At 37.0% G+C, this 22,499-nt stretch overlaps 3 protein-coding genes across 6 annotated transcripts; 1 reads left to right on the top strand and 2 right to left on the bottom strand.

The window, feature by feature from the left end:
- Positions 1-2,320: 2,320 nt before the first annotated feature.
- LOC115621796 (sodium/hydrogen exchanger 9B1) lies at positions 2,321-19,211 on the top strand. Of its 4 annotated transcripts, none has more exons than XM_030515570.1 (11): positions 2,321-2,347; positions 2,444-2,752; positions 7,330-7,708; positions 13,171-13,458; positions 14,274-14,456; positions 14,514-14,689; positions 14,783-14,889; positions 17,323-17,511; positions 17,583-17,726; positions 17,960-18,061; positions 18,633-19,211. In XM_030515570.1, exons 1-11 carry the CDS (start codon positions 2,332-2,334, stop codon positions 18,870-18,872), a joined length of 2,133 nt encoding a protein of 710 aa, XP_030371430.1. In that variant the 5' UTR covers positions 2,321-2,331; the 3' UTR covers positions 18,873-19,211. The 4 variants fall into 4 exon arrangements, with proteins under 4 accessions (XP_030371430.1, XP_030371434.1, XP_030371431.1 ...); XM_030515574.1 differs by lacking the exons at positions 2,321-2,347; positions 2,444-2,752 and adding exons at positions 4,221-4,238; positions 4,338-4,460; XM_030515572.1 differs by lacking the exons at positions 2,321-2,347; positions 2,444-2,752 and adding exons at positions 4,246-4,269; positions 4,338-4,460.
- On the bottom strand, positions 8,862-10,095 carry LOC115621871 (odorant receptor 94b-like). Its single transcript, XM_030515696.1, has 2 exons — positions 8,992-10,095; positions 8,862-8,918 (listed from the first exon to the last, which is right to left on the bottom strand). The coding sequence occupies exons 1-2, from the start codon at positions 10,093-10,095 to the stop codon at positions 8,862-8,864; spliced, it is 1,161 nt and encodes a 386-aa protein (XP_030371556.1).
- Positions 10,998-12,247, bottom strand: LOC115621867 (odorant receptor 94b-like). The gene is made up of 2 exons (XM_030515687.1): positions 11,144-12,247; positions 10,998-11,072 (listed from the first exon to the last, which is right to left on the bottom strand). Exons 1-2 carry the CDS (start codon positions 12,245-12,247, stop codon positions 10,998-11,000), a joined length of 1,179 nt encoding a protein of 392 aa, XP_030371547.1.
- Positions 19,212-22,499: the final 3,288 nt, after the last annotated feature.

The following is a 22,499-nucleotide window of genomic DNA, read 5'->3' as shown; positions in this document are numbered from 1 at the left end:
ACATAACAAATTTTGGAAGTTGAATTTCAAATATGTTGACCAAAGGAAATGTAATTTCGTTACGAACAAATTTTTATGCCTAAAATATTATTGTGAATATTACAAATTTTATTCCTAAAAATAAACAAAAAAGGAAATTGTATTTTATTACGAACAAATTGTTATGCCTAAAATATTAGTGTGAATATTGCAAATTTAATTCCTAAACATAAATTTCCCACCAGGCGGTAGTGCTTATAAGGAAGAACATCTTAAGCTATGGTCACACATGCAAATAATCTGCATTCAAATTTATTTTTACACGTTTAAAAATTATAACTAACTCGCGACCCGGTACGTGCTTCGCTACGTATAAAGTGAAATAACAAACAAATTTAATTGGAACATTAAATTCATTTATTCAAACAAAAAAATATTTTATGTATTGCTAGCTAATCCAAAACATTTGGATAAACAGTTTTTTTGTTTACTGACTCTGGAACAGGCAACATAAATTTGGCCATGTGAAAAACATGATTCCTCCAAATTCACATCACAATTCCAATCTGAAACAAGATAGAACGCTACAGTCGAGCAAGCCCGACAGTAAAATAGCCTGTACTCTCCACAAAAAAAAAAAAATTTTAAAAAAAAATTAAAATATTAAAAAAAAATTAATGAATTAATTAATTAAATTAAATTAGAATATATGTTTATGTTTAGTTTTAACAGCATACATTTACATCGTGATGTAAATAGGTACGTGACCTATGCGTGTTTATATGCGTGTATGTATGCAGCACAAAGTTGAACCAAAGCAGCAACAACAACAACAGCTGCGGGCAGCGCTGCCGACAGAGCTGCAGGCAGCGCATGAGCAGCGATTTTACTTATGGCTATAACTTTCTTCAGAATTGACCTATCATGATGATTTGGCACACGGACACATTAGTACTAACTGGATGTACCTACCAAAATTGATTTCAAAATTCCGAGAATTACGGAAGTTATAAGAAAAAACACGAATTGCGGGCGAGTGGGGGGTGCATCGAAAAAAAACTCAAACTCGTACTTTCTCGGTCTTAGGAGAATATGGAAACCAAGTTTGGTTATTCTAGCTCTTATACTTTCTGAGATCCTTGCGTTCATACGGACAGACAGACGGACAGACGGACGGACGGACAAGGCTATATCGACTCGGCTTCTCATCCTGATCAAGAATATATATACTTTGTGGGGTCTGCCACGCCTCCTTCTGTGTGTTACATACATGCGCACAAAACTAGTATAGCCTTTCACCCTTTGGGTACAGGCTATAAAAAGTTTCAATTTGACAGCGAAATCCCCATTAACAAAATGATCCGCCATTTATTGAATTCATTTGTTACAAAAAATTTGATAAATGAAGAACCGCTCAACCGATTTTGTGCAAACTTTACATAAACCATCTACTAAATAGTCTGAACAAAGCCTAAATATTTGGTTTGGATAGGTGAGCCCGCTCTTGAGTTATAAAATTACAACGCAAAGTGGCATTGATTTTTATATATACAGATACACATATAGTTTCTTATTAGTTTTATTTGAAATAATAAAACTTTCATGACATGCTTTTAACATTCAACAGGCTTACCTAACTTTTTTAATTGCTTTCATAATATTTCTTTCTAGTTTCCCTTTACACCAAGGCTCCTTCAGTGTGTTACATACATGCATACAAGTACTAAACTAGCATACACTCTTACCTTTGTGTATAGGGTATTGTTTACACAATCTAATCTAGTATTTAGAGTGGTATAATAAAGTTGTTAAGACAACAATAATGCCAACAAAAATCAAATCTTTAAGTTATGTTTCTGTCTTAGGTACATACCCGTAAATGTATACAAGTATATGTACAAATACTTGTAAGTATTGTATATATAGCGATTTGTATTAAGATGCATGTTTCCAATCGCGCTGCTGGCGATTGTGTTTGCCTTTTCCATATTTATTTTGTTAGAGGCGTTATATGTTGTTAATTAGTGATAGCCGAGAAGCATTGCAGCTGAATTTTTGGTTGTGTTTGCTTAGCAGTTGGGCAGAGCAATATTATCGGTTCTTTAATTATAAATTAGGCAAATATTTGCATCGGCATATATGTTTATATTTACTTGGGTATAAATAATTAAATCGAATTTCTCATACGATTACAAAAATTGCTTGAAATTCGCAGGTATTTTCTGGTCTCTTTACAGTTTGTTTCCTCTTTATGAGTGCGGTGTTTGCGTCGCTTATAATTTTCGATTATTACTTAATTTAGACACGTTTCGTACTCAAATCTGATTAGCACTTTTAATTGAATTGCGTAACATGAGCACTGATTTTGGTTAGTAGGAATATGCTCCATTTAAAAAATAAATATAGAAATAAAAAACAAGTATGAAGGTGCTAGACTCATTAGTGGCAATGGTGATATTTGTAGATATTTCCGATATTGTGGCCTCTGACGATAAGCCGCCGCTGCAGGCTTTTCGCAACAGCAGCTCGTTTGATATGCCACAAGGAAGACCGGCAGTACCTTTGGAGGATCAACATCCCGGAAATCATGTACCATTGCAATTACTGAGGAGAGCAAGTGAGACGGTGAACAAGAGTATTCTGGGCGATATCGAGCCGGAAGTCCAGCATCTATTGGGCGCATCCACACCAACCACTGAACGGCTTAAACGCCCTTTGCCTCCTCCTCGACTTCATGGGTCTGCCAAACTTACAACATCATCGAAAAATAAAGGTATTATGGGGTTGTATATGACTAGGTGTTAGCAGAAACGATTTGCCATTTACATTCGTCTATAAAAGTGGTATAAAATAATGAACTTTTTCGTGGAATGATTTTTTAACCTTTTCGACAAAGAATATATCAATTGTGAAACGACGGGAGAAATTAATTAATTTGTTATTGTATTTTTATGTCACCAAACATTGGACATACGGAAACAATGTAAAAGTTATAAAAAGCATAATTAGGCGAAATCCAATCAAGTTTCGATATTCGATGGTGATACCAAAGTTTATTAGGAACATTCTCATTCAAAAAGATGTGCTTAAGTAAAAGCCTCGCTTGGAAAAGTATATTAATGGTTTTCATTTTCGATATTAGAAAAGGCAACTCTTCTAAATGTATCTATTACAAATACCACTCTATTATTTTACTACAACTTTATTTTAAATTAATATACATTTTTGACGACTTATTATATTATTATTATTTTACTCAGTCCTCCCATCTTTCAGTTTTTGTAACACCAAAAATGAGCTTGACAGAGTAAGTCACTCTTGTCCGTCTGTCTGTATGAATGCTAAGATCTCCGAAATCTTGGAGCTTTTGGTTAAAAGTTTACCAATTCATATATATATATATATACATATATCGAAAGGCACGAAAGCAATTGTCTCAAAATTTGCCATCTATATTTTATATAGACTCAAGATTTCGCCTTGGCATTTCCCATTTCTTTAGACTCTTTTTATCTTAATAGCATGGAGCTACTGAACATATTCGCACGCTGATTTATTTATTCATCCGAGAAACAGAAGCTAGACATATGTTTTTGCATGCCAAGTTTTTTTATAGTACGAGTACGAAAACAAGAATTGTATATGTTAATACAATGGCGATAAAAGTTCGATGACAAAAGCTTGAAGCAGACATAGTAATTGAGAAGAACGATAGGATATTTAGAGAGACTAGAAGTACCTTTTATGCACTTCTGTTGAAGCCGTAGGCAAGAAGAACCGCCCAGAGGTTTAACACTCGCTTTCCTTCGTAAGCTTCCTGATATCAAAATACATTTGCTCGACATTTTAAACACGTAATTTTTTTATCAGTGTATTTATTTACATTATTATTGTTTGTAATCAACACAACTCGTTCTCAGCACCGCTGGATTATAATTGTTGGTTTTGTTTTTTTCTAATTTAAAATTGTTAAATAAATTCTTCTTTTTCTCTAGAGCTAGCTAGCGCGAGAGCAATATTGACTGTCGCGTGTTTGTTGTTTTTATTAGCACAAGATAAAAAATATAGTAGATGTATGTAGGTATGTAGGTAAATATATACCTCAATATGTATTTTATATGAACACCAAGCTCTCCATTGAAATGAGTTGGCTTGTGGGGAACTTGAGAGCAGCGATTCGCAGTAGACTGAGCGGTGCATTCGCGAGATCTCGGCCGTATTAGTAAGCTTTTGACGGTTAATCTTATCGATTCGGTGTGGTAGGTGGCTGGGAAAACGTCGGCAGTACTTGTATTTATCAGTGAATTTTAAATTTGGATTTGTATTAAAGTTACTTGTGGTTTTATTTCCAACATTAGATGTATGCGCTAACGCATATTCCAGTGGAAGCTCAAAGGTGTCTAAAATAAGGGGAGACTAAAATGCTAATTAAAATATTGTGAGAAAACTTGCCATTATTTTAATCAATAACTGAATTGAAAGTAAGTATTCAAATGAAACCGAAAGGGAAGAAGTGCCCGCCGCCGCTCGTTTCATTGGACAACCATTTACACTAATATATGTATGTACAAAATCCTGTCCATCTGCATAAATTAGCTACAGACTCCTGTGTCCTTGTGGCTTATACACACTTGTACTAATTCGGAGAACTCAAGTAGTTTGAACTTAACTTCTGAGCCCCCCTAGTATATGCAATAGTTGCTTTCATATTCAGTGAACTCATCAAAGCTTATAACAACAAAACAATTGCAACAACAATTATTATTAATTTCTAGTTCATTTCCCTTTCATAGTTATTGATAACTGAATTGAAAGAAAGTATTCAAATTAAACCAAAAGGGAAGAAATACCGGCGCCGCTCGTTTCATATAACAACCATTTGTACTAATATATGTATGTACAAAATCCTGTCCATCTGCATAAATTAGCTACAGACTCCTGTGTCCTTGTGGCTTATACACACTTGTACTGATTCGGAGAACTCAAATAGTTTGAACTTAACTTCTGAGCCCACCAAGTATATGCAATAGTTGCTTTCATATTCAGTAAACTCATCAAAGCTTATAACAATAAAACAATTGCATTAATTATTATTCATTTCTAGTTCGTTTCCCTTACATAGTTATTGGATTCCAGTCAGCTTTAAGTAATGATTGCTGATGGGAAATTTCATAACTCAATGCAACAGAATTAGTCGCAATTGCATTTACTTTTACTTCCTTTTATACTTGTATTCATCGATTCAGTCGGCAGTACTTACAATATACAATAATAAACTCGTATATAGGAAATGACTCTTATAGGAATGTATGTTTAGGATCGAAAATGCTCTTGCTATTATTTTAAAATTATTACCTCTATGAAATTTTCATCTTTTTAATATTTGAAACAAAAGAACGAAATTTGTATTCATTTTTTAAATACGAGACTTTTGTATAACTCGTCTGATCCTGGGAATGATCGTGCAGGCAACATTTTCTACATTTTTTCGTGTTTGATTAATAGTGTAACCACACATACACTACAAGTAGTACGACCATGTTGCACGTTTGTTATTTAGGGATCTTACTTTCTATTTTACCTAAAAAATTAATCAACTTTCAGTAAAAAAAACATTTTGATGCCGATTGATTAGTTTTCTTATTTGGTGTTGGCAAAAAATGCTAAATATAACTCTTGTATCTCTTTAAATTTACACATTTCATGGATCACAGCTTGAATAATCAGTTATGTATTGTATAGAGGATAATATTTTACCTGAGGAGCACCCTCATGGCTTTTTTATTTCGCTTTAAAGTTGTGAGCAATTGAATTATCAACTGCATTTGATGTGGCTTGCCAAGCACTGCTTTCAGACTTCTTTAATTTACAAACAGAATTCTTTCAATACATATGTACATAGATATATACATATGTTTTCAATTGTGTGAATAGTACATGTGTATTGTGAAAATAGTACATATTGTATATCTAGAATATCTACGTTGACCATTACTTTGAAACAACATATACATACATACATATGTGAGCGACATGTGTTAACTTTGAACTATCTATCTAGATTATTCGAGTGAGTGGAAAAGTGGAATGGAATAACACCAAAGTTAGTTCTACTTAAGCTAGTGGGAATATTGCTGAATATTGCTTCTGCTTAAATTAATTTACAAAATGTATTTTAAAGTACATAGAGTATATCTCTCATCGGCTTACTCTGCTCTACTTCTTGAATGTATTGATGCTGCTTCTTGCTTCTTTGCTGTGCAGCGTTGCCAGACCATGGCAGTTTTATTTCGACAGGAGGTGAGAGCATAGAGCAAAGATATAGAACAAAGTTCTGGCTGGTTTCCTTTCACTAATGTAATACATAATGTAACTTAATCGAATACACACAAATGTCTATTTGTTATATATTCTATGAAAACATGTGACACTTTGCACGTGATCCGCAGACGCAAGCTGTTTCAAAATTGACACTAAATGTTTGCTCCCAATTAACAGCCTAGTGATAAATGATGATGAAGATGTCCAATCAAGTACAAATACTTGACAAAATAATTCCTCCAATTTATATACTAGTATTCAAACTGTGCGATGTAAAAACATGATTATTAACATCTGTATTAAACTGATTGCCTCTTTGTATATACGGGTAGTATACAATTTTTGAAAACGTCGCCCCCACCTCAATAGATATTCAAGAAAAAATGTCTAAAGAAGATGTGAAATAAGAAGAAATTTGCATCAGTTGCCGCTTTTGAAAGGAGTCAAGGTAAACAGAGCTAATTGCCAGAGGAAATATTTATTTATGTGGCCCACCCACGACGCCCCATCCGGCCTGGCTATGGAAGGTGTGAAGTTGTCGCAAGGACAATAAAGCCAATTATGGCGCGGCAGCGATAGTCGACCGTAGTCGACAAGCAGCAGGCACCTGTAGGCCGGATCCTGGTAGAGCACCGTCCTTTGGTGCAATCAACGTCTGTTAATCTTTGTAGCAATCTCTATTTCGCCATCAACATTCTGTCCTTTTCGTTGGCAGCATCGTCAGGTCGCCTTGAGTGGCGAATAAGTTAGAGTACTCTATGATATACACTGGGCTCAAAAGAGGTTGGGTTGGTGGGGTTGTGGACCTACTGGAGTCATTGTCTTTCCCCTTTCCGCTAGACGCAGACGAGTTTAAGAAAAACATGCACAATAGGTTAAATGCAGCTCGTTAGCACTTGCATACGAGTATAAGCAATTTTAACAGTTGATTCTTGGTTGGCGTTGCAACACAATGGAAGCCACCGGCGGCAACTTTCCCCTGCGGCTGACATTTCTATTAAAACATTTAAATCTGTTCGCTACTTACAGCTAAGCCCAGCGCACAACAACAGCAGCCACAGCCTAACAACAAAGTACTTTCGCAAAGTGACAGCATGACACAAAACGGCAACAATGCAACGTCGGACGCAGAAAGTGGCACCCACACTACGTCGTTGCATACTAAATTAGACATACAAAAATTCTCGGAGGACTACAGTAATGCTGCCTTTGATGGTGACAATGGTGTCGACGGTACCGGCACTGGCACTGGCACTGGCATTGCCACTGAAGGTGGAAGTGGCGACGCGCCACAAAACGTTGCAACAATAATTTTAACACAACCATCACTAAATTTAACAAATGCAACGCAAAATACCAATGGTGCGGCATTTCCAGCACGGGATGAGGAGTACAAAGGACCCAAATGGTAAGTAATATGGTCGTGAAGATATAAACAGACATACATAGTATGTATGTGCGCACCTAAATAATTAAATGCACTGCGATCGTAAACTAAAAAAAAAAAATAAAACTGCTGACTGAAAGATCAGCTTTCCGCTCATACTTGTACTTGTATGCTTCTAATATTTATTATGATTGCATGTGGTGCGTAATCTTTTATTTCCCAGAATTGCACGTTTTGGCAGTTTATACTTTTGGTATGGTAAAATAATTTTTGATTTGTGGAGCATTCTGCTAATGGGATCTTCCACTAGTCCCAGTGGGTACAGACCTTCACCTAGTTAGTTCAAATTTTCATTTGCCTTAATGTTCCCATTTTATAAAATCTATACGAGCCCTAACCACTATTAATTGGTACGGCTAGGTCTTTTTCGATAGTGCAACTTTCAACGACTTATATTTAAATGTATACTTTTGAAGAAGGTCATTGAATTCTTGAATCCTTTAATTTCGTATCAAAACATGCACACGTTTCATATCGACAAAGTTATAAAACTCAATTTAAATAAGACAATTTTCATAATACACGAAATATTTTGACCATTATTAATTGGTATGGCAACATTATTTTTTTTTTAAAAAGCTATATTGTGATGAACGAAAAGCCAAAATATATGATATTTAGTTTAAATTTTTTCCATGATTTGTGAGCACGATGGCCCGTGGCAAGCCATGGAAGTCATTTATGCTGACTTGCCACATCGCAGCCTATGTTGGGGCAGCAGATTATAGGAGTTGTCTCGGGCTTGTCACTCCGAGTAATCTTTGAGAAAATAGCGTCTTGGATTTCCGTTCTAAATCCGTCCATTTCTTAGGAATCTTAAAATTTTATTAATTTAAAATTTGCTTTAAGCCACTTAGATGAATGCATTTTGCTGAGGATGAGTGCTTTTAAAAGGGATAAAAAATATACATTTTGTTGGATTTAAATTCAATATTTAGATTTTGCTATTAATAAATAGTACTATTATTGCTGGCCTATAAATATGGGGCTATTTGTGAGCATGCACCAATCAGTTGTCTTTCTTCCGTTGTAAAGCTTTTGTTAATCTGTGCATTAATTTCATCCTCTTTTCACTATTTATTAGTGCTTGATGTTGTTATGCTTTAATAGCTTTTTAACGCTCCGACAGATTCAAGAGGAGCGCAAAGAAGCTGAAGGCATTGTTCATCGTCTGAAAAATGCAAAAAAAAAAAAAAACATTGTACATATATATGATTTTTGTTGCTTTGAAATGCAAAACGCACCTTCACAAATATTGGCAAACCGATTTTGAAAAAACCTCCGGCGCGTACTATAACGGGGCGCTTGAGTATTTCCATATAAATAATCAGTATCTTACGGGTCCCCACCGAAAACTCCAACCAGTTCGTTTTAAATACACTGTTGGTGAGCTGATCGGCATAGATGGTCAATTCATTTCCATAGTAGCACGGAAAGAAGATCTGCAATACCATAAGGCTGGCAAACTGTATCGTAGTAAAAAAGGGACCAGGGCTTTCTTGCCAGTTCATCTTTATAAGGCGGTATCCGGAAAAACAAATAATAAATGCGCTGAGCACCACCTGCGAGAGCACGTAAGGCGACACCAGGTATTCACAGTCATGCGTCAATCGGAAGAGTCGAGCATGTATTTGAAAAACCTGGCGCAGCTTCAGGGTCGCCTCCTGATCTGACGTTTTCTGTAGGGCCTCGAGACGTAGACCCAAAAGACGGTAGAGTAGTGATATGTGGAACATGAAATAGCAGCCTATGGTATCGAGCATAATGTTGGTGGCGCAAGCCAGTGTCATTGCCAGGACGTCGTAGCCCCATGCATAATAATAGCGCTCAGGATTACGCCATTCGAATGGCACATAATAGCTGAAGGGCAACTCGTACGTTTCCTGAAGGAATACACTGAAAAAACCAAAACAGCCCGCCGCAAAGCTACATCCCATATATGTGTAGAAGATTCGCTTAAATTTGAGTTGCTCGCTTTGCCAGTACTCGAGCTCGTCACGATTGTTCAACTCATACCTTGGGTCGCAGCTCAACTCGTTAATAAAACTCCAAGCCATATCCCGTTTTTGCCAAATGTTCATTAACTTCACTACCACGGTAAGCAAGGTTAGTGACATGTAAAGCACTTGTCCAGCCTGTTCAAAGTCCGTTGATGTTAGCGCTTCTAGCCACATAAGCGCTAAATAGGTTATAGTTAGAGGCAGGTGGATGACGAAGCGAAGATTGCGCTTTATTATCCCTAGGAATCCGGTCTCATCTTGCCACTTCCAAAGGCCTATCCAGCATAGAATTTTTAGTAACGTCCTCACAGCCGCTATCCGATCCGTTGAGTTCGCCATAATCGGCATGATCCAGGATTCAAAATGAACTTATAATGGAAGTGACTGCTTTTATAAACAAATTAATAACTTGGTCTTTTACAGCTCTTACATGCTCTTCTTCTTTTGGGTATTTATACTTTTAATTACCATCCAAAACAATTATAATAATTTACTTGTTTGCATAATAGAGGCACTTGTTTGTGACCCTTTCAAAGGTCCACTTTAAATGAGTCACGCACATTACGATTATAAATATGAATAGTGACATATTTAAATCAAAGATTTTTCAAGTTCCATTATGTCTTGAGCTAACTAAATGCAATTGATTTTTCTCCACACCGCCGTATATATAGTGTTCTATATTGTACGACTAAGAATTATATTTAACGAATTGATATTTATTTAGTTGTTCAGGGAACTCACTGTGTTCGCCATATTTTCCTGGCCGAAATTAAAAATGTTTTCTGAGCTTCTCTTAGCCCAAATGTGTAAGCAATGCATTTAATCACTTAGATGAAAGCATTTAGTTGAAGATGAGCGCTTTTAGACTTCTTCAAAGGTCTTCATTTGATGAGATGAGAATTTTTCTAGAAAGTTTACTACATTTTTAGATCTTGCTTTTAATACATACAACCAATGTCTTTAAATATGGAGATATTTGTTGTTTTTTTATATTTATTTTATTTATTTTTCTATTTTTTATTTGGCCATAACACGACAGTTTATATTTTTAGATATCAGTAGCAAGTATCTTTTTAAATCATGCTTTTAGCGCCGGGATTCGAACCGAGTCATATACTTAGGAACCAACTCACATTGTGGGGTTCCTGTAAGTTTGAAACAAACAGTTGACTTTCTTCCGTTGTAAAGCTTTTATTAGTCCAATCGCTTTGCAATAATTTTATCCTTGATTTTAATGTTTGTTGTTGTTATGGTTTAATAGAAATTTGTCGCTCGGAGAGGTTCAAGAGGAGCGCAAAGAAGCTGAAGGCATTGTTCACAGTCTGAAAAATAGAATAAAAATTATATATTTATTTATATGCTTTTTGTGACTTTTTTGAAATGCAAAACACACCTTTAAAAATATTGGCAAACCGATTTTGAAAAAGTCTCCTGCGCGTACTATTACTGGGCGCTTGAGTATTTCCATATAAATGATTAGTGTTTTCCGAGTTTCCACCGAAAACTCCAACCAGTTCGTTTTAAATACACTGTTGGTGAGCTGATCGGCATAGATGGTCAATTCATTTCCATAGTAGCACGGAAAAAAGATCTGCAGTACCATAACGCCGGCAAACTGTATCGTAGTAAAAAAGGGGCCGGGAGTTTGCTGCCAGCTCATGTATATAAGGCGGTATCCGGAAAAACAAATAATAAATGCACTGAGCACCACCTGCGAGAGCACGTAAGGCGACACCAGGTATTCACAGTCATGCGTCAATCGGAAGAGTCGAGCATGTATTTGAAAAATCTGGCGCAGCTTCAGGGTTGCCTCCTGATCTGACGTTTTCTGTAGGGCCTCGAGACGTAGACCCAAAAGACGGTAGAGTAGTGATATGTGGAACATGAAATAGCAGCCTATGGTATCGAGCATAATGTTGGTGGAGCAAGCCAGTGCCATCGCCAGGACATTGTAGCCCCACGCATAGTAATAGCGCTCAGGATTACGCCATTCGAATGGCACATAATAGCTGAAGGGTAACTCGTAATTTTCTTGAAAGAGTACACTGAAAAAGCCGAACAAGCCCACCGCAAAGCTACATCCCATATATGTGTACAAGATTCGCCTAAATTTGATTTGCTCGCTTTGCCAGTACTCGAGCTCGTCACGATTGTTCAACTCATACCTTGGGTCGCAGCTCAACTCGTTAATAAAACTCCAAGCCATATCCCGTTTTTGCCAAATGTTCATTAACTTCACTACCACGGTAAGCAAGGTTAGTGACATGTAAAGCACTTGGCCAGCCTGTTCAAAGTCCGTTGATGTTAGCGCTTCTAGCCACATAAGCGCTAAATAGGTTATATTTAGAGGCAGGTGGAGGACGAAGCGAAGATTGCGCTTTATTATCCCTAGGAATCCGGTCTCATCTTGCCACTTCCAAAGGCCTATCCAGCATAGAATTTTTAGTAACGTCCTCACGGCCGCTATCCGATCCGTTGAGTTCGCCATAATCGGCATGATCCAGGATTCAAAATGAACTTATAATGGAAGTGACTGCTTTTATAAACAAATTAATAACTTGGTCTTTTGCAGCTCTTACATGCTCTTCTTCTTTTGGGTATTTATTTTTTTAATTACCAACCAAAACAATTATAATAATTTACTTGTTTGCATAATAGAGGCAGTTGTTATTAACCCTTTGAAAGACCCACTTTAAATAGTCACGCACATTAAATCAAAGATTTTTCAAGTTCCATTATGTCTTGAGCTAACTAAATGCAATTGATTTTTCTCCACACCGCCGTATACATAATGTATACTATATTATACGACTAAAAGTCCTATTTAACGAACTGAAATTTTGTACAGTTGGCACCAATTCTTGGTCTAAATTAAAGAATATTTGGTAAGAAATCGGTATTCTATTTATTTCGAGCTTTTTTTTAATATAATGTTAAATTTTGTGAAAGTAATGAAATTTCTGCAGCAAAAACGTAAAGAATCTTGTCGAAAGCCCATGTCTCTGAATGACACAAAATGTTCAAATAGGGTCGATACAGCGTAAAGACGAACCCTTCCAAAATGGCCAAGAACATCAATTAATGAGCAACACGTTAAGCAAGATTTCCTTTTTTCTCTTTATGCTTAATTAGCTGTTAAGTATAATTAATTGTCCTCCTCTGCTTACTTTTTTGTTAGTTTGTTAGGTCTACTTGTATAATGTCTCTGATGATTCGGGGTATAGCTTGCCAAATGGCAAATAAAATTCCCCCAAGGTGTCGGAGGCATTAATAGGCTTATTATCTTTGCAGTTGAAATTATAACGTTATTATTACATATCTTTATTTTATTTTATAATATTATATAAATCATAGCTTTTAGATATGTATCGACAGCACTATCTGTTGATTTATTAAATAAAATAAAATAATGTTTTTCAGGTGGCGTCACTTGGTGGCTCATTGGTCTCTTGTATCCGAGCATGTTGCGATGTTTGCAATATTTCTGGGCCTATGGTCAATGACATGGGTTCTATTGCGAGATCTCGCTGTTCCGTCAACGGTCTTTATGCGTATAGTGCTGTTGTTTGTTGGTGCGCAGTTGTCGGGAATTCTGGTGACATTCCTTAACTTACCGGATATGTTGGGTATGTTGTTCTTTGGCGTTCTCTACGGGAATGTTGGTTGGGCCAATTTCGAGGGATATCAGGCCGTGGAGCTGTTTTTGAGGTAATTAATTAATTAATTTATTTATTTAAGCAGAGCTGATGATGAGGAAAAAATAATCAAGACAATGTAGAACTTATACTAGATAAAACTAAAGAAAAACAAAAGAAGAAGAAGAAAAGAAATACCAAAAATATCCAATAACGAATCCAACTCGGCGGGGGAATTTTATTTGCCAATTTGTCCCGACGGTATTCAGAGAAGTTATTAGACCTAACCAAAAAGAAAAGGAGAAGAAATAATAGCAATACAAGATAGAGAAGACGTATATTTAAATTAAAATAACAAATTAAATTACTTAAATAAAAAAGGATAAAATATAGGTCAATTGTGCATGTTTAAATTTAAACGTTCTGCAAAGGGACGGCAAAGGGTTTGGCCTGGAGATTTTACATTTTAATCTGATCTTAACCAGGGTTCGTAAACTGTGCGCACTACCCACTGTTACCCATAAGAAATTCTGCCGCGGGTATTAGTGGGTCGCTGTCGCACTTTTCGCCTTAAACCTGCCTGCCACGAACGAGCGCGCGAATTCTGCAGCCCGGCTCAAACGACACTCTGCTGCTGTCGGCAGCTACCCACGGCGACCCACGGAGACCCACGGCCGACACGCACGACCCATGGCCTCTGCCAGACGGCTCAGACCACACTCTGCTTCAGTCGGCAGCGAGCGACCGCGACTCGCGGCAGAACATGTCGTGTGTCCGAATGAGTTTTGCTCACATTTTACGAACCCTGATCTTAACAATACATTGAGCATGTTTTATTTGAAACAGTAAGTGCGAATATATTATATAATATAATATATTTTCCTGCAGGGAAATGGCATTGGTCAACATTATGTTGCTGGCAGGTCTGGGACTAGATGGTAACTCCTTCAGACGGCTGTGGCTAATGATCATGCGTTTGGCGCTCTTGCCGACCATAGCTGAGGTGGCGGTACTTGCTTCATTGGCTCGCTTTACCTTGGGAATGTCTTGGCTCTGGGGCATTGCCTTGGGGTAAGTAACTGACACACAAACCTTATTGTATATTCGTATTGACGGTGGGGTGTGCAGCCTCGTCATTACCGCAGTCTCCCCCAATGTGGTCGTCACGGTTATGCTTAAGCTGAAGGAGGAGCGACTGGGCCTAAACAGTGGCATACACACTCTCATCTATGCAATGACAACCTGCAACGATGTTGCCAGCATATTTATGTTTGGCGTCGTAATAAGTGTCATTTTCTCCACTGGTGCGTATATACACAAGTACATACACGTATATAATTGGCCACTGAATGTAACATCACAACGTGCGGAAAAATAATGATTGTTTCACTTTACAGGATCGTTCTTACAGCAAGTGATGCAGGGCCCCATTGGCATTGGTATTGGAGTTGTTTTTGGCTATCTGTATGGCATGATGCTGCAATATTTGCCATCGCGCAACGCGGTAAGTAGACAAAGCAGCAAAGTACGACTCTACTAAAAATTCGCACTCGGTGAACACTTAGACACTCAATCAGCGCATTTAATGATGTAAAACGCGAGCGGACGTCAAGCGATGGTGCTATGGCGCTATTGTCGCCATAAGAACATTCATGCACCCTTACAACATGGTGCATATGGTGATAGTTGGGTTTTGGCGGGTTCGGTGCGCATTTTGCATAAAAAGATACTTACAACGCAGGCGACATTTGTGACGACAGTTACTGCCAGCCTCTGCGGGAGTTATGACGGCAGCCCAGTTGCAAGCATGCCGTGGAAGCTTGCCACAAAACTCATTGCCGCAACTTACACCGCTAATGGTGCGCATAATCAAACGCAGTGGGTGGTGCTGAGTTCTGAGTGCTGGCACACAAACACTCACACACTATACAAGTAGTATAGTACAAGCGAGCACATCCACAAACTACTCATAACTTGAATTCCTTCTCCTTGCCCCTTAGCCACGCATCCAGCCACCCAGCCAGCCAGCCAGCCAGGGCAGGCAGCCATGCAGTCATATAGCCTTATAGCCTTATACTTGTAGTCAGGCAGACATGCAGCGTTGCAGTTTGTTCAAAATTTCACGCTGCGCATCGATGAAGTTGCGGCACTTTCAACCTTGCATATTTTATGCACACACTCTGCCACTGCCACACTGCCACACAGTCGTGCTACCCGTCGCTCAGCACTTTTTGCACATTTAACAATTGCGGTTGAAGACGTGTGCGTGCGTCTTTCTATCTCAGTAGGGCCCATATCGATTTTACATTCGGGGCTCAGTCAAGTGGACGTCGCCTCATTCTACATATACTATATGTATGTTCGCTTGACAAACTTACTTATTCCTATACCCTTCACTCATTCACTAAATACCCCAGCTAATGAACAGTTAAACCTTCACTGGAACCCTGTTTAATTAAAACTTTAAATGAATCGAAAGATCAAACTTACTATAACATATAAATGCATTTTATGGCAATAGCGCCAGGCTTGGCTTACATTTTTTAAAGTGATAATTTTTTTATATATTTTTTTTCAAAGTATATACAATTTATTAAACCAGTATTCTGCTACCAATATGGCAGCTTAAGCTAGTTGAAAATAATAAATTGTTAGAAATTGTAGTGATTCATAAAAATGTTTCCATTATTTATTTACTATTTTGTGAACCGAGTCTTAAATTTCATGCCGTTCACAGTGAAAAACGCTTTTTGCACAACTTTTTGTTTTGAATAACAAATTTGCACTAAATTGTTGTAAATACATATGTCTTTGCTGGAAAAAATAACAGACCAAAACCCTTCAATATTTAAATTTGGAAATTTAAATTTCTAAGCACCTGAATATACTTGTATACATATCGTACACCTGAATCTTAGAAGAAGGAAAGCAAAATACATACCCAAAATACATACAAATACATACCCATCGTACCCTATATACGAGTATTGCTTTAAGAAAAATTGAAAGATTTGTAATTAAAAGAAACAAGAAACTCGTCTTTATTTGGACTTAGAAGAAGTTTGTTATTCTAGCTCTTATACTCTCTGAGGTCAGGCAGGCAGATGGATTTTTTTACTGGTCAAGAATGTATATACTTTGCTTCCAGAAAAATCCGATAAGAAAAAGTGTTTAAATCCGTGTAAAAAATTACATTGATTATATGCAAAAATTGGTTCCTTATCTCGAAAACCTATTAAAATCAGCGAAATCATCACATACTTGTATACCTCTTTAATATATGTTTTAATGTTTTGTGTATACGAGTTTTTTCTCTTTTACTTTGTGTTGCTTTCTCATACATTCGTTTCTTATCAGCTCTTCATCTCCAGTACCGTTAGAATTTAAAAGAATCCCTGGTCATGCATTTTATCCTTTCACATCATACATGTCAACCCCACTTATCTCCAGAAAAAAAATTGAATTATTATGTAGATTTTTTGGTTTTTAAAATAAATAATTATTTAAAATGCACCGCGAAAACGAGTTAGGCACAGAAAATAAAAGAATGTGCACAACGACTCATATAAGAATGGTTTCTAGCTGTTTGTTTTATTTATTTATTTTGTGTCATTTCAAATCGCGGTAAATGGAATAAAGTCGTATGACAACATATAAAATTTGTAAAAACAGAATTAGTTGTATATCCCTTTGCCATTTTGGGTACAGGCTATACAAAAGGGTTCAGATTGTTAATATACATATGCAATAGACAGACAGTAAAGAGTATACGTTAGGTGGATTGGTGTCCCACCAACTAGAAAAAACTTTGCAATTCTTTTGCGTTGACTTCTGCATTAACTATTAGTGTGTTGATAGAGTTTTTAAAGTTCTGGAGTGTTAAAATAAAACTATAATTTATGAAAACTTTTGAACTTGGACACAAACTTTTCTTCAGGTTTATGTCAACAGTCTGCGCTTTGTTTTGACCATCCTGGGTGGAACCATAGCAGTCATGGGCAGTCGAGCTATTGGGTATACCTCGGCTGGGGCCTTGGGCTGCGTATCGATGGTATTTATCGCAAACATAGGCTGGAAGCGGGAAGAGCACAAGTGGACGCCGCATCAAGCACTGGTTAATAAAACCGTAAGTATATGCACATAGTCTGCTGAATTTTAATGTAAATAATTGTGGTTGTGTATACTTTTAATTGACAGGATAGTGTGACGAGTCGCTTGGACTTGCTGTGGAAATTCCTGAAGCCAGTGTCCTTTGCTCTCATTGGCAAGGAAATTAACTTTGGTGTACTCGAAGGTCGGGTAATTGGTTACGGAGCCCTACTTGTGTTGGTCGGAAGTTTGGTAATTAAAGCAATTATTTTGCACAGTTATTTGGCGAAAGAAAAAACACAATTAATACATAAGAGAGGCAACTGTCAGCGAATGAATCTGAAATTAAAATATAGGTTCTTAATGAAATGCAAACATCACCTGTGAACCTTAATTATAATTAGTGTACCATATACTTAGTACACACACACACACTGACACACAATTGACAATTTTTGCGCATTTTCTCTCTCTATTTTGTCCAGTTCCGCCTGCTCTTTGCATATTTATCAACATATGGCGGAAATCTGTCGAGAAAGGAACGTGCTTACATTGCTGTTTCCGGTTTCCCCAAGGCAACTGTCCAAGTAAGTTTCTCTGTACATCTGCACATCTGTACACTCTGTATGGGTCGTGTGGGGCTGCCATACGGGGTCAGTGCAACTTTTTTACTTTCATTTATTTGCTAGGGCGTGGCTGCTTTCTGTGCTCTTTTTTCCAAAACATGCTAAGTTATATTTGCAGGTCAGGATGTCGCTGCAGTTGCCAGAGCCGCTCAGCCACCATACATTGTTTGCAGTTTGACCGCAAGCGGACATTTTGTTTATACTCGTATCGTGTGTATGTCGTTGCAACGTGGTGCAAGTTCCCAAGTGTGAATCATGAGCTTACAGGCTTTTGGCGTCGTTTGTTGTTGCTGTGTCTGTGTCTGCGGTTGGCAGAAATTTAAATGTTATGCTGGCTTGGATACCCGCACTACCTCTGCCATTTGTCTTCCTGCTTTTTTTTATTGTCTATGTGTATATCTATGCATGGCTCTTGGGTTGTCTATTTTTGGTGTAAATACTTAGTTGCCTGCTATTTTATTCTGCGCTAATTAAAATAAATACAGGCAATGCAGTTAAATAATCTTTGAATATATTTTTTTGTCACTTTCAGGCTGCCCTGGGTCCAGTTGCCTTAGATTTGGCCCGAGCTGCACTCGCACCAAACGAATCTCAGCTGGCACTTGCCAGCAATGTCCTCATAATTTCCGTCCTGGCCATTATATTCACTGCGCCTCTAGGAGCCATCCTAATGCTGCGTCTCGCACCGCTTTGGCTTAAGCGTAGCGATAATATGGACGAGAATGAGTTATCTGCCACACCAGAGACATTAACTAATTCGTATAAAAACTAACAGATTCAGATTTTGTATTGGGTTTTTTCGTGAGACATTCGAAAATTGTATTTTCCCCAGAGCTAGCGATTAAGTTGAAAACAAACGCTGCGTGTAGATTGCAAATAATCTTAACATTATCTCAAGATTTCCTTTATGTAGTACTACTTATAATCATAATTTATTTTTGATTGTTATTTGTTTGTTAAACATGCTATATGTTATGATTGTGGAAATAACACAAAATTCCGTTAATTCCATATTATATACTGTCATATAGCTGTCGCAGAAACGACATGACCTCTGACCGAGTTTTTGTTTGAAATATTAATTAATAAATAAATAATGGTTGGCCACATACACAATAATTAAATAAATTTCTAAGGAAAGGGTAAGAAAGTACGGGCACTATACTCTTATGAGAACGTGACCTTAAACAAATAAAGGTATTTGTTGTAAGGCAGTATAGAGGCTATGTAAAACAAGAGAGAACGCTACAGTCGAGCAAGCCCGACAGTGTAATACCCTGTACCCAGGTAAACTTCCGTCACTGAGTTATATGCGCCCAAAGCAGCAGCAAGAAGAGGAAGAAAAAGAGCGAACTTGTTGCTGCAGTTTGTGGGGGTTGTACTGGCGAGAATTTGTTTCGCTAATAACTTTTCTTAGAATTGACCAAATTGAATAAAATTTTAAACAACAGTAGATAATTATACTCTGTACATGAAATGTACAGAAGTATATTAGGTTTGCGGGAGCTGAAAAATGTAACAGGCAGAAGGAGGCGTGGCAGACCCCACAAAGTATATATATTCTTGATCAGCATGACGAGACGAGTCGATCTAGCCCTGTCTGTCTGTCTGTCTGTCCGTCTGTCCGTCTGTCAGTCTGTCCGTCCGTATGAACACCTGGATCTCAGAGACTATAAGAGATAGAGACACCAAATTTTGCACAAAGATGCGTTATGTGTGTATTCTATACGAGTTTGTTTTATTTTTTTGATTTTCCCCCCCACTTCCCCCCTATGGGGGTTTTCCCGATTTTCCATTCGTATAATCGCCTATATCTCGGAGACTATAAAACCTAGGAACACCAAATTTTAGTCCCAGATCCCTTATGTGAATACGCAGAAAATGTATATTTTGGAATTTCCCTCCCTCCCCCCTCTCCCACGCAAATCGTAACTCCCGTAATTCTTGGAATTTCGAACTAAAAATACCCCCAGTTAGTTATTATGTGTCCGTATGCCAAGTTTCACTATGATAGACCGATTTAACAAGAAGTTATAGCCATAAATATATTTGCTGCTGCAGCGCTGCCCGCGCGGTTGACTGCGAAAATGCTTACACAGACACGAATAGATGCGCATAGGCATACATACACTCACACAGACGCAATTGCTATGTAAATGTGCAATTATAAACCCCTTACGTGAGTTCGAATACCGAGAGAGGTAAAATCGATCAAATTTTTTTTTTTATTTTCTTAATTTTTTTTATTTTCTATAATTATTGTAAACATATGTACAGAGTATTTCAAAGTCGGGACACCCGACTTTAGCTTTTTTACTTGTTATTTATTAATTATGTGTTTGGTTTAGGTAGCAATTGAAATGTGGACGCTATTGACGAAATTCTGTAGCGGGGGAAGGGGGGGAAAATTCCAAAAAATAAAATAAACTCGTCCTTACTCGGGCCTAGGAGAATCTGGATGCCAACTTTGGTTATTCTAGCTTTTATAGTTTCTGAGATCCTTGCGTTCATCCAGACGGACAGACGGACAGACGGACGGACATGTCTAGATCGATTTCTCTCGTCATGCTGATCAAGAATATATATACTTTATGGGGTCGGAGATGCTTCCTTCTGTATGTTACATACTTTGCACAAACCTAATATACCCTTTTTACCCTACGGGTACAGGGTATAAAAATAGCTTCGACGCGAAGGTAACTTCTTAGCTTGTTAATAATATCTCCAATTATTTATTTAGTTTCTTTTTTAATATTGTTTAAGTACATAAATACTCCAAGTTGAATAACATATTTTTGCTCAAGCAGTGCATAAACTGCGTTATCGGACCGATGAAGTCACCGCTGCACTAAAGAACTGCGAGGAAAAGTTAAAGTTTCTAAAAAAGAAAAGTATTCCAAATAAGAAAATTAGCAGCCGCGGGGATCTATTGAGTTCCAAGCCACATCTCAGTTGTGGTACTGGGTGGATACGGCTCCATTCATTGCAGATGATGAAAATAAAATAGATATTTCTGTTGATATACTTACGAGTATAAGGTCCTCGCCAGTGGCCATTTGTGTTGATATTGTTACAGCATGAACGTCGTAAGCCAGTTGTGTACTCGTCTTTTTTCAGATACTGACGCATTTGACACATTTAATGAAAACTTGTTGTAATTAAAGTATATTTGTTGGCACAACTTCTTCAGCCACTGTGCTGAAGTATAATACTAATCCAACAGGAATTAAATGGATACAAACAAATATATGCAAAACCTTACCATTTTAACAAAAAGTTTTAAAAAGTTTCTTTTACTCCTTTTGTGAAATCAGGCATCTTATTAATTCAAAGCATTTCTGTGAGCTAATTATAGCGGATTTGATTGTTCTATGGCTTGCTGTTGTTGTTAAGAGTAATTGATTTTCAAAAAAGTTTTAAAGGACTTAACACGCTTAGTTTTGTCAAATGAGATAATTCGCTGTTAGCTGCAATCAAAATTAATGATTGACTGTTCGCGAAGTGTACAAGGGATTAGCTCTAAAATGTTCAATTAGTTTTGTTTAAATACATTTTCTGTTGGCTTACAAAGGACTCTCTCAGCTGAAGGCACTACGAAAGCTTACGCGGCTCGGCATTGGCAACAACTGAATACAAAGAAAGCAGAAAACTGTATTTAATTGCATAGAAATGAAAGCCAACTGACTATTGCACTTTTATGCACTGGCAAAGAAATATAGTTTTTAAATACATTTATTAAGTGGAATCCAGAAGTTTTTCTGAGTCCTAAAAATTGAATGCGTTGAATATCTTTCACAATAAAAGAGTAGTTAAATGCTTAAATTCCCATTAAATTTACTCCTTATAATTATTATACAGAGGTGTACGCTTTGACATGCTCCTATTAATGATGCGGCATCTTTCGAATTCACCCACTGCCCTGGATCTGATAATGTGAAATTTAACATAAATATATCAAGATAATACAACAAGTTCATAGCTTAAACCTAATATTCAGGATCAAATTCTTTTCTAATCAAGTTGGTAATCTATTACAACTTAATAATAATATAATAATAATAATACTTGTAATACTAATTCACTTGAAATTGAATAAATTTTGGAATAGTTTAAAATCTTCTATTTGGACAAAACACTTAATTCTAAGTTTTGGCAACAACAAATGCCAACAAACAAATTACAACAGCTGCATATGTTTGTTTCTATTATTTTCTTTGAAGAAAATTGTGATGCATTTCGAATTTTGCAATTCATTTTTTCCAGTGTAGTGTTGTATTTTGCTAAGGTTTCGTTTTTTATTTATCACTTGCGGTTACTGCGTAATAATATTAATGAAGCAAAGCAGATAAGGATGGGATGGCCTTAAGACACACAACAATGACTCAAATCTTGTTACAAC

The sequence above is a fragment of the Scaptodrosophila lebanonensis genome, unplaced genomic scaffold (assembly GCF_003285725.1).
Source record: "Scaptodrosophila lebanonensis strain 11010-0011.00,11010-0021.00 unplaced genomic scaffold, SlebRS2 tig00000024-arrow-pilon, whole genome shotgun sequence".
Lineage (NCBI taxonomy): Eukaryota > Metazoa > Arthropoda > Insecta > Diptera > Drosophilidae > Scaptodrosophila > Scaptodrosophila lebanonensis.
Note: the sequence above shows the minus strand (reverse complement) of the source record. Positions and strands in the feature narration are given on the sequence as shown.